At 35.6% G+C, this 12916-nt stretch overlaps 1 protein-coding gene across 10 annotated transcripts in view; it reads left to right on the top strand.

The window, feature by feature from the left end:
* LOC594527 (inositol 1,4,5-trisphosphate receptor) overlaps window positions 1–12916 on the top strand; it is a 108209-nt gene that overhangs the window by 63938 nt on the left and 31355 nt on the right. For 7 of the 10 annotated variants that reach the window (XM_030972392.1, XM_030972393.1, XM_030972399.1 and 4 more), the window contains 11 exons: window positions 2221–2322; window positions 3037–3174; window positions 3751–3876; window positions 4325–4525; window positions 5009–5260; window positions 5829–5954; window positions 6530–6658; window positions 7141–7261; window positions 7961–8136; window positions 8878–9026; window positions 9574–9685. In XM_030972392.1, coding sequence (XP_030828252.1) covers window positions 2221–2322; window positions 3037–3174; window positions 3751–3876; window positions 4325–4525; window positions 5009–5260; window positions 5829–5954; window positions 6530–6658; window positions 7141–7261; window positions 7961–8136; window positions 8878–9026; window positions 9574–9685 — 1632 coding nt within the window. Of the gene's footprint in view, window positions 1–2220; window positions 2323–3036; window positions 3175–3750; window positions 3877–4324; window positions 4526–5008; window positions 5261–5828; window positions 5955–6529; window positions 6659–7140; window positions 7262–7960; window positions 8137–8877; window positions 9027–9573; window positions 9686–10777; window positions 10835–11208; window positions 11251–12916 lie in introns of all 10 variants that reach the window. The other 3 variants (XM_030972394.1, XM_030972395.1, XM_030972396.1) reach the window with 3 other exon arrangements.

Genomic DNA, 12916 nt, shown 5'->3' on the forward strand with positions numbered 1-12916 from the left:
CTAAGTTAGTAATTTTGAACGAAAGCTTTGAGCTCTTGTAAGATTGAGATGCAATTTTCATATCCAACTTTGATGTCAACATCATTTCTTACACAATAAATATCAGACTTTGAATAAGACCAAACTGAATGCATTCACTTTTATCACGTGTAAAGCTGTACACTAAACAAGACTTGCTTTCATGCAACGCTATAACCATAAGATCACATGAAGGATAATGAAAGCTCTAAATACGCACATGTCACTATTCAAATTTAGTAATTTTGAACGAAAGCTTTGAACTCTTATAAGATTGAGATGCAATTTTCATATCCAATTTTCATGTCAACATCATTTACACATGCATTTTTGCACTTTTGCCACAAGAAAAATCAGACTTTGAATAAGACTGAACTGAATGCATTCACTTCTATCACATGTAAAGCCCTACACTATAAAATACTTGCTTTCATGCAACGCTATAACCAAGAGATCACATGAAGGATAATGAAAGCATATATACATGTATGTACACCACCACCACCAGGCTGCAATGGTTTACAAACCGAAACAACTCAAGCCTATGTCACTGCTTTCACATCATTCTCAATACATCACATTGAAGAGCCATCAGACATTAATTCCTACGAGCTAATGATTGCTTTCATGAACATTAAAACTTCAGAGGGTTAAAAAAAGCTATAATTATAAAATCACTATTTGTTCAACTCTTTGTCACTTGTTTTCAAATATCTCATGTTTTGATTGCATGTTCTTGATGCTATTTCAATCCGCAATTTTTGCACGAAGGCTATTGGGTGTATGAAATTCTTCTTCAATGGGAAATATTTCCTAGATCGACTCCTTTGACAAACATGTACTAGAGGACTATCTTAAGATGTTCATGATGAAGCATTAAAGCCCATATTACATTGAGCATGTACTTTTCAATAAAGGCCTTTTATTAATTAGATTAGGAAGAAGCGTGTAGATTTTTTTTCAGATTAGATTACGATTACTACATGTAGGAGAGTATCTTTTAAGCTTCCATAGTGTAAACAACGCTCGATTATTCTCATGAGATAGAATGCAAGATGAAATAGAGCGCAAGATGAAATAGAACAAAAAGATGAAATTTGCAATCAGGGTTTGTGCATTTATATTTTTGTTGACCCTCAGAAGAGTAGAGATAAAAAATGAGGATAAGCTGTCTGTTAATATATCAGAGATTATGGCAGGTTGCCATTTGCAGTAGGCAGGAATAGATTTTCTATTCACCAGAGCACACTTAGCATTTCATCTTTGTCACTCACATATATTATAATCTCCTTTTGTGTGGGAGGGAATTTAGATTGATAAATCAAAGAAAAGAAGGTTTCAGTCTCTATTTTAACTTTGAAAACCTGTCATGACACTCAATTTCTGTACTGGTATGTAATATTGTAATAGAATTAATACAGACATTGAGAAGAGGACTTATAAAGGAAATACTATGTAACAACAATCATAATAATTAATTTGTATGGTTTAGTTTTACACTCTGATCTGGGTTATGCAGACAGTGTACAATCAAGGATATTGAGTGTGTAGACACATAAAACATTTTAAAGAGGATCAAACAATACTCTTGTTTTCTATTCAAGCTATTATGATCTAAGATTTGTAGAGTTGAGATGATTTTTTGAACTAAGTATTATGATAATCCTTTCTTTGTCACCCACCCTTTCTTTATTGGCAAAACTTATTATTTATTTTAATACTGGCATGACATAAAGCAAGCTTGATGACTGAACTGAATTAATTCGGAAAGGGTTGTTTAATGTTGTGGATTTCATTGGGTGGGAGTTGTCCCTGATTACCATGTATAAACAAACCTTAACATACTTATAATAAGAGATATTTATATGATATTGGATGGCTTCAAGTGTGATACAAGAATATATTGTCATAGCGAGAGCAATATATTCTTGTATGACACAAAAAACAAAGCCATACAATATTGTTATCATTATCTTTATTTACTAGAGAAATAACAAAATTTGACTTACCTGGGTTCAATAATATGGCTTTATTTTTGTCATCGATATTGATAGTTTAAGTTGTTGGATGACTGAGCGATACAAAAACAATATTGATCAGTCATCAGGATACTGCGCTAAAGATATTAAATACACTGATTTATTGTACCACTTGGAAGCCTTACATAGATAATAATTTGATATATTATTTTCATTTTATTAGATGTCCCAAGCAAGCAGTGTTGGAGAAGGGTCATCCATCGACCTTGACCTTGGACCTTTGGTTGACCCAACCAGTGCCCGCAACTACAAGACCATTCAACAGGTGGGTAGAACAAGATTCATCGTAGATTGTTATTGGAATCTTGTATTCTATATTATATGGCTTGTGCAACTTTTTGTAACACTTATTTCTTCACCTGTCACAGATTTATCTTTGTTGACAAAAAATGGCCTAGTAATGAAATTCTAATCACAACTGAAAGCTTTTGGTATTAAACACTATGTGGCAGCCAAAGTAAAAAGGTTGTTGATATATTATTTCATCAAAAGAACAAGTCATGCTTACATGTATCAGGTCATTTAGAAGAATTAGGGAAAAGTTATAGAAAAAGAAAGAAGAAACAAAGATATGATGATGAAGTTAGATTAAACACTCACAATACTAGTTTTGTTTTTTATTTTTTTATTTATACTTAAAAAACAATGAAATGGAAAGGGGGAAAAGAAAAAAGAGTTGAAATTATTGAAAAAAAATTGTGAATACAATTTGTTTTAATTAAATTTTTTATGGCAAAGTCAGCCTGCTATCACTTCGGTTGATTTCTTTTCTTGTCTGTATATTTGCTCATTTGCCACACTTGCATTTTTGCCCAAAATTGAAGGAAGCACTGCTTTTTGCCACTCATTTGGCTTTTCAAAATTACCTATTTCCAGTCTTGATTAGCTTGATGGAGAATATTTTTTTTAAACATATAAAGAGTCAAAATCATATTACAAAAATATAAAGTTCATATCTGATCCATACTGTCTCTTGTAGATTCTGTGTCGTCTGAGTTCCTTGTGCATCAATGAAAGCGGTGGAGTAAGGAAGAACAACAAACATGAACAGAGGCTACTGAGGAACATGGGTGCTCATGCAGTGGTGCTAGAACTCTTACAGATCCCGTTTGATAAGGTAACATGACAGTTTATTGTGAAAGACTAATAGTTTTGTGTATATTTTTGATCTTCAAAATTTGTATATAACTCAATGAAACAATCAAAGAACAAATGAAATGAAATTAAAAGGGAATTTTCAGGATATAATTTGTATGCTGTTTTTTTACATCAGCTACACGTATATTTAAATAGGATGAAACCTTACCGGTATGACTTATATTTAAAAAAAATACTTGTAATACTTTTTTCATTCATCAATAAATTGTAACAACTACTATTGAAAGTCATTTTCTGTCTCCTAGTTTAGATCAGAGGGTTTCAACAGAATTTAGTGAAAGAGCAGAGTTCACATTCTTTCCACCTAGAGGGATTTGTAACTGTGTATTCAGCATAGGGTACCTACTGACTGGAGCATATGAAAGAAGCTATTTTACTCATTATCTTTAGTTTGAGTGGGAACACATTTGAAACTTAAACTGTCCCAGCTAATTAGGCTACCCCCCCCCCCTATATGATTACAACTCAAAATTCTAACACATTTTTCTTGACTCTCTCTCTCTTTCTCTTTCTCTCTCTTCATCTCCCTTGACAGGCGGCTGATACAAGGATGTTAGAGCTGTTGCGATTGGCCCATGCATTCCTGCAGAACTTCTGCTGGGGCAATCCATCCAATCAGCTTCTTCTTCACAAACACATCCACCTTTTCCTTAATCCAGGGGTAAGAAGTTATACTGTTGCCAATCACAATGTAAACAAATTGTGAGGTTGTTCTATTAGTTTTCCTTTACTTATTTGTATCCAAAATAAGCAAGTTCAACTTATCAATCATCTTTTTAATAAACAAAATTGAAAGAGATAAAATTCTTATTATCTATTATCTAGTAGAGTATGGAAGGCCACTGCAGAACTGTAAAGTGGTCTATACCATGTCCAGTAATGATTTTCCTTTTTCCATGCATTTTTTTTGTTAAACTACAAAATTCCTTTCTTTAGTTTATGAATGCTAATGTTCATTTAGATGAAATATGAAAGATTGCAGAAGCCATAAGATGATGTAAGCATAAATATAGAAGATTAAAATGCCTACAAAGTTTTAAGCTACATGTACATGTATTGTGCTTTTATGACTCTCTGACTCTCTCTTTCTCTTATGTTTTGATGAGTAGCTGCTGGAGGCTGAGACCATGAGGCACATCTACATGGACAATGTCCAGCTGTGCAGTGAGGTCTCAGAGAAGGTGGTCCAGAGCTTCGTCCATCACATAGCCACTCAGGGCCGTCATGTCCAGTACCTCAGGTTCCTGCAGACCATTGTCAAGGCTGATGGACAGTACATCAGGAAAACACAGGATATGGTCATGTCAGAGGTAAGATTTAATTTTGATTGATTAATCGTCAGCTGGTCCTTAATGCTATATTCTCCATGAGGGGGGGGGGGGGGGGGGCTTTAGTCAGCCCTTTAAGTGACCTAGCGATTGCTCTGGCTCCTTCTCTAGGCTTTAATCCAGTATATAGGGTTAGGTTTAGGGTTGCAATTGAGTTATAGGTTAGGTTTAGGGTTAGGGTTAAGGTTAGTAAAGTGTTTGGTCCAGGATTCAGGTTGGGAAATTTGATGTAAGTTGTAGGATATCAACCATGGAGGAATTGTTTTTAGAGCATGTGTCGTACGATCCCTTGTAATGTTTACTGCCAAGATGATACTCACTAGGATTAAAAGGAACCAAAAGCTCTGAGACATTGCAGACAAGTTACAGAATGTCTTCCCCTAAAATAATTATAGTTACATTCCCCTGTAGAAATGAGATTGTAATATTCTGTAGATAATCCTTCACCTTTGTTTCTAATAACAGTTGGTGAGCGCTGGAGAAGATGTTCTTCTGTTCTACAATGACAAGGCCTCCTTCAACTCCTTCATCAACATGATGAGGATGGAGAGGGAGCGCATCGATGATTCCAGCCCCTCCCAGTACCACATCCATCTCGTGCAGCTCCTGGCATGCTGTACGGAGGGCAAGAATGTCTACACGGAGATCAAGTGCCATTCTCTCCTGCCGCTGGATGATATCGTCAGGGTGGTGACGGATATAGACTGTGTACCAGAGGTGGGTAGTGAGATGTGGGATACTGGTAGGATAGGGGGAGGGGGGGGGGGTGGGAAGAGAGGACAGGGGAGGAGGAGTTGGGAACAAGGAAGTGGCGGGAGTAGGAGGGGTGGGGAGGAGGATGGGAAGGGGAGGAGGAGGGAGAATGGATTAGGAGGGGAGGAGGGGGGAAAGGAAGGAGGAGGAGGGGGAGAGGAATGATGAGGGGGTAGGATGTGGGGAAGGGAAGAAGAAGGAGGGGAGGAGGAGGAGATAGGGGTAATAATAAACATGGTGGGATGGTGTTAATAATGATGAAAATCAAGAAGAAAAGGAAGAAGATGGGGAGGAGGAGGGGATGGGAAGGAGGAGGTAAAGGAGAGGAGAGAGGAGGGGATGGGAAGGATGAGGGGAGAAGGGAGGAGGGGGAGATAGAGGGGTAATGATAAACATGGTGGGATGGTGTTAATAATGATGATAATCAAGAGAAAAGGAAGAAGACGGGGAGGAGGAGGCTAATAAATGTTTTTGATAATAATTACTTATCTCATCACTTGATATGTATTTTCTATTTTCTTATGTTATTCAGGTCAAGAATGCTTACATCAACTTCTTGAATCACTGTTATGTGGACACTGAGGTTGAGATGAAAGAGATCTATACCAGCAATCACATGTGGGATCTCTTTGAAAACTTCCTGGTTGATATGGCATTGGTAAGTCACTAACTAGTACATTTCTTGTAGATGGTCGATTTCCTAATATAAGAGTAGAGTCATTGGAGTATACATGTATTTCAAAAGGGGGAGTTTTGTGGTACAGAAGTTCATTCACTTGACTCTCACTCAAGAGGGTGCATTACAAATATCTGCCCAGTGCATATGACTTTAGATGGGGCATTATATTGATAATTGTTTTTCTTCACCCAAGTATTAAATGGGTAACTGGCAGGATCGATTTCCTGGAATGCACTGTACACCATTTAAAATCAGTTAATTGTTAGCATGAAATACATAAAGTGTAAATTCAACAAGATTTGTTTGTAACTACATGTACACCTGGAATAACATCTGAAAATTTTATTGCAATCTGGAATGATTCAATATTTTTAAATAAGGCCAAATAAAAAAAATCATGTTGAAAATCTAGGAGATTATGAAAGTAGATGATCTGACTAGTGCTAGCATGGAATGAATAGATGTATTATCATTATTGAAGAAGAAAAGATTTCACCAAAATATGTATTTAAAAATTGATTTAAGTATTTCTTCACTCTGTTTTGTGATTGGAGGTATGTAATGCAACAACAGACAGGAAACATACAGACATCATGCTTGAGAAGTATGTTACAGAGACTGTCATGAACATCATCACCACATTCTTCAGCTCACCATTCGCTGATCAGAGCACAGCTGTACAGGTGAGCCAAACCTCAACTTTGTTTTTTATGATGGGCAGGATATGCAGCCTTTAAAGTATTGTATACAGTAAAAAATCTTAGAAATAATGATATTCTATCACATTAAAAGCTTATCTTTAGTTTTAAAATTCAAAACAAATTCATCAATTGTGAATTTAGAAAAAAATATCAGAGAGAGCATGTGAAAAAATGTAGCAACCTCTTGATAAAGGCTACCAGTCTATTGTGGCAACTTCGGTCATCTCCTATGAAGGAATGTGTGATGTAGATTATGTCTTGAAAGGCCATATTTTATTAATGTGTCATGATAATAACAAAGTGAAAATAAATGTTGTTGTATATAAAAATGCCATCTGAAGAATTAGAAATACATCTTTAATGAGCTCATAGTTGTATATATTTTTTTTTTAAACTGTTTTTCTATTTTGTTATTTATAAATTTAAATTGTTATAATCTCATCCAAATATTCATTGTCCTACAGTCCCACCAACCCATGTTTGTGCGTCTGCTGCAAGGTGCATTCAGGGTCTCATTGTGTCAATGGTTGTCGGGACAACAGAAGTACCATGTAGAGAACTGCATCAAGACTCTCACAGAAATTGGTAGGTTTAATTTTTGATGCTGATAATCAATACATCTTTCGTTGTGAAAATTTGGACACTGTTTGGCCTCTTAAGGCGTTGTGGTCTGGGGGATATGTTATTGAAAGCTGGGTTGACCTGTTCATTTTGAATCTCAGCCAGGACACCTTGAGTGCTCCATAATAATAACATTTTTTCAATTGTGGACTAGATGGAAATTGTTTAGGGTTTGTGTGCACTTGCAAGATATTCATCTATATTGCTTTTACACAACACAAAATTGGATACGTGATTGGATGCAAATGCATTTGGTGCTAGTTGAGATAACAGGTATTGATTAGAATGGTAATCAGAAAACTGGATATTTGCAATGCCTCTATGCCGTACTGAAATATATGTGTGGTAGCTATGAAGGAATTTTTCCATATCATTCTAAAGTGCAAACACCCACAGCATGTGCTGTTCCTGTTTATTCATGGCCAGATTAGGTAGTCTTCATTATACCCGTAATTGAACTCTATATTTTTTTGTTAAATCATCTTTGGATAAAAGCAACTGGTGCAAAAATATTGTGTAACTTATGCTTGAGTACATATTTTTAAATTCCCCTCAGCCAAGGATGGTGGCATTGAAATCTTTAGATGAACACCATAAGAGCAGGTATATTGTGCTTGTACTAAGTTTATTTTTTAGTACATTTTATTTTGGTTCTCGTTACAGCTAAGAACCGAGGCATCGCCATCCCTGTAGACCTGGACAGCCAGGTGAACACCATGTTCTCTCGCTCTCAAACTCTGATGAAGCACACGCGTCATTGGTTGAGTCAAGGCAGGCTGAGAAGAGACTCTATGATGGCCATCTCCAGAGACTACAGAACCATCATTGAAGGCTTACAGGTGAGTAGAAGAAAAGCAGTTGTAACACAGGTGATCCCATGCTTGCTTTGGTGACAATTGCTCTTGGCTTTCTGTTGTCAAACATAGGGAAAGGGTCAGGGTTGCAAAGGTTAGCATTTGGTTTATTCCAGGAAGGAATGCATTGCCCCAAAGACTCATCTTCTTCTTCCCTGAAAGTACAGTCCACCATCTGGGGGGTGTTTCACAAAGATCGTAGGTTGAACTTATCTTTAAGTTGGACTTAACAATTATGGAAAGCTGTTAGCATCTATGAAAACATTTTGTATGTACGAGTTATTTTAAAAGGCATAATATTTTGATTCTAATCATTCATATTTTCTATTATCAAGAGGATTTCATGTTCTTGATGTGGAATTTATGAAAAGTCTAAAATACTTATATGTTTGCTTTTGAATATATTTTAATTTAGGCTACATATAGCTCTCCATAATCTTTAAGTCCAACTTAGACTTAAGTTCGACTTAGGATCTTTGTGAAACACCCCCTAGTGTATTGTTCTACTATGTGACAGGTGTGGTGTGATGTACGAGAGACAGTATCAAATCTTTGCCATCACCTGAGGACTATCCACTCATTATAAGCCCATTGACTTCTTTTAACAGAGGTTTTTGTTTTTTTAGTTTTTATTGGCGTGTATCATTAATTTATTAATATTTACATGTTTGTGTGCATAGTGTCTTCAAGGCTTGCTATTCTGTTTTCTGATTTACTTTCTTCCAGGACATTGTATCGATTCTTGAGGATCAGTTGAGACCCTTGGTCCAGGCAGAGTTATCAGTGCTTGTAGATGTGCTGCACAGACCTGAGCTCCTCTTTCCCATCGGTACTGAAGCCAGACAGAAGTGCGAGAGCGGAGGTTTCATCAGCAAGTAAGTTGATGTTCTATTAAGTTTGGTTTGAGTGGGAGTTGGGGTGGAGGGTAAAGAATGATATACTCAGACCTGGGGGGTGTTTCACAAAGACTAAGATCGACTTTGAGTTGGACTCAACTATGGCAGGACGTTCATGCCACTAGTTGCTCTCACCATTGGTCTCTCAATTATGATCTTTAAATAATATTTTTTCCTTCAATAATGAATTTTCAAAAAATGTAAATTCTGTAGATTTGTGATCTCAAGTTGAACATCCCTTGAGAGACTAATGCCAGTTATTGATGAGAGCAAACAGTGGCATGAACGGCCTGCCATATTTAAGTCCAACTTAAAGTCGATCTTAGTCTTTGTGAAACACCCCCCAGAGCTGCTTTTTCCTATCTGTACTGAAGCTAGATAGATTGGAGGCATTATCGGTTGTTTAACTCGAACCGGGTACCATGCGATCCACAGTCCAGGGACATATCCACTAGACCACGATGCCATGGCAAATCAAAAATCTAATAAAGAATCATATGATCTCTATTGAATTAAACTTTCACAGGTTGATCAAGCACACAGAGAAGCTGTTAGAGGAGAATGAAGAAAAGCTTTGTATCAAAGTGCTGCAGACACTGAAGGAGATGATGACTGTTGACATCAACTATGGAGAGAAGGTTAGTAGGGGTCAAAGATCAAAGGTCAGGTTACATCTTAAATATGTTGGGAGTATATTATATACACTACTTAAAACGCATATTGTGCAGTGAGAGCACACAACGGTAAATCATCATTTCTCATGTGTTATATGCTCAAATCTCAACTCTTCTGTTGATAATTCAGGTTATGCAAAGAATTAAAAATTATTGCAAATGTCATAGACCTGCATGTTTTGATTCCTCATATTGAAGATGTAAACAGACCTTTGTTCCATACACACCCTTTTTGGGCTGCATCATTTTTTAATTTTTTTTAAAGATTGGGAACAAAATTAACCATTCCCCTCCTTTTTGTAATCAAAAGGAATTACAGGCAACATTAACTTCCAGGCATACTTGTATTATGCACGTAACTTGCATCATTCAACTATATTTTGTGACATTGAGGACAGGTTCCTTTATAAAAAATGCATGTTACTGTCATCGATATACAGTGCTCATTAAAAATGCAACCATTGTATTACTCTAAAGAAAATGCAACATAGTAATAAAGTATTTAAAAAAGGTCATCTAATTCAGAATTATTCTTCTTTTGTTTTATTAGCACTTGTAATTAATGATTATTTTGTTCTTGATTGCCAATAAAGTGTAGACTAAAATTATTTATGAAGTAAGCAATGCTAGCGATTTTCTATTCCTACTTCCTCCCTATTGAGGATATAGTTTTCATTGTTTAGGTTGAAATGTAGGGAATAGCTACAATAGTTGAAGAGGAATTTCATTAATTCAGTATTACTTGTTAGTCCTGACTCCATTGTTTTGTATCTTTTACTAAAACTACAAAAAATGAATGATCAGCAGTATTCTTTAGAGTCAAGATTAGATCAATCTTTTCTCAAAGTGCCCACATATCTGTTATCAAACCTGTTCATCTACATGTCTACACACTGTATGTGAACCCACAATTATATAGTTGTCCATATTCCGATATGTCTACCTATATATTATATAACCTTCACTTATGCTTATATGTCTCGTTACATGATCTTGTCTGCGTCTATGAAGTCAATTGCTTATTCACTTTTATATGCAAAATTCCACCACGCAAAGACATTTGACGAACCGCCACCCAACTTGACCAAAAAGCAACAAGAAGACGCTTCGCGGGTAAGATTAAATGGTTGATGTACACAAAGGGAACGGTTCTTTAAAACCAGACGCTAGCCATACACGCAATGGGCTATTCTCCATCTAATTTTGGTCCATTTGTTTCCTAAGCAAGCATGAATGAAGCTCTATATTGTCTTGTTTTCTGTCAGTGCTTAGATCAAGTCTCTGCTTCTCTTTGATGTGACTTTTCTTATGATCCTCATATACGCTTTGATTGATTTATTTGTTGTGATAGATAACCATCGCTTTAGAGCTTGTGGGTTGTCGATGGTCAATGCGCTAGCCTTGCGATCTCGACTATCATGTGCATACTTTTTGTAATGTATATTTCTCCTGCATTCTTCTTTATCACTGTTTTGTTTCCATTGCAGAAGAGAAAAAGTAGTAGTGATTCGCGGCCTGATGTATGTATGGTAGGAAGAGGGATGTCATATCTAATGTAGTTTATAGTCATGTATCCATGGTTACCGTAGTATATAGTGTGAATGAGATAATTGCATACAAATCACCTAATGAATGATCTTACTCAAAGCAATTCACAAACTATATTGTGACACACAACTGATACATTTACGCACGTAGCTACACCGACCAGCACCTTGTAACAGATAATCTCTATCATTTTATTTTGATACCAACATGTTCAGATTTTATGCGTATACATTTGTATTTGAATATCTTACTTAAAGTCAAACTTGAGGGATAGGGGGAAAAATTGTTCCATATCATGTGCCATTGCTTCTCAGCTTCATAGATTCATTGCACAGTAGATACAAGAAGGCATCCTAACCCATACAAATCACAACAAATGAGAGGAATTTCATTTATTTCATTAATTTATTTCACTCTCTTTTAAAAAACATCAAAAGTACATACATGTTCGTTCATTATCAACATAAGATAAAAGGAAGTGGGGAATCATGAAAGCCAAAATTGGCTTGATGAGAATGATCCCCAAATATATACTAAGCATAAAAAAGATACAAACTTATTTTATATAAAAAACATAGTACATACTTTCACAACAACAGAGGACAGAGGAAAGATAAAGATAACAAGGTGAAGATAGTTACAGGAAGGCAAGAAGAGAGAGAAGATAAGAAGTTTAAGAATTAAGATTGTACAGTTATAAAATCTATTAATAGAGATCACAAATTGAGCAAGCATATTAAGTAGCATAGATAGCACACAAATACATACATGAAACCAAGCTTAAAATGCTTGGCTCATTTTTATCATACACATGTAACATTTGATTCAGAGTATGTATCTGGGATTGTATATGACAATGTTGTATGAATCAAGTTTGTATCTTTAAGGCTATGTATTTTTAAGCTTGACTTTTGCAATGCATTTTCGTGAGTTTATGAATATCGTGCAGCAAAGGGCATCATATTGTGAATGGATTATCCAAATTCCTTACATTTTAACGATTCCTTTTCTTATTTGATATGGAAAGACATACAGTAGTGCTCACTTGTTTGCTAGATAGTTGACCAATTGACATCAGCTAATCTACTGTTAAAGGAAACCAAAACCTTCATACTAAGTTACTTTTATTGTAAAGTTTAAGATATTTGAAAAATATCAGTGAAAATTTGAACAAAATCGGGCAAGGAATAAGGAAGTAAGAGCTTTTTGAAATGACTAGTCACTAGAGGGCGGTATTCAATTTGATGACATCATCTGTGGACAACTCTCCATGCCTTTTGTACATCAAATTTCATGTTTTTCCTTCTTTCTTGTGATTGAGATAATGTACTCCCCCGAAAGCAAGATATAGAATGCAAAATGATATTCTACTTCACATGTTATGAAGTCGGATCAAGAACACAAAGAAATACGAAGAAAACAAAAAAATTGTGAAATTTTATATACAAAAGGCATGGAGAGTTGTTCACAGATGATGTCATCAAATTGAATACCGCCCTCTAGTGACTAGTCATTTCAAAAAGCTCTTACTTCCTTATTCCTTGCCCAATTTTGTTCAAATTTTCACTGATTTTATTCAAATCTTTTAAACTTTACAATAAAAGTAACTTAGTATGAAGGTTTTGGTTTCCTTTAAGTTATCCTTTT

Source organism: Strongylocentrotus purpuratus, unplaced genomic scaffold, assembly GCF_000002235.5.
Source record: "Strongylocentrotus purpuratus isolate Spur 01 unplaced genomic scaffold, Spur_5.0 spur5_scaffold_6, whole genome shotgun sequence".
Lineage (NCBI taxonomy): Eukaryota > Metazoa > Echinodermata > Echinoidea > Camarodonta > Strongylocentrotidae > Strongylocentrotus > Strongylocentrotus purpuratus.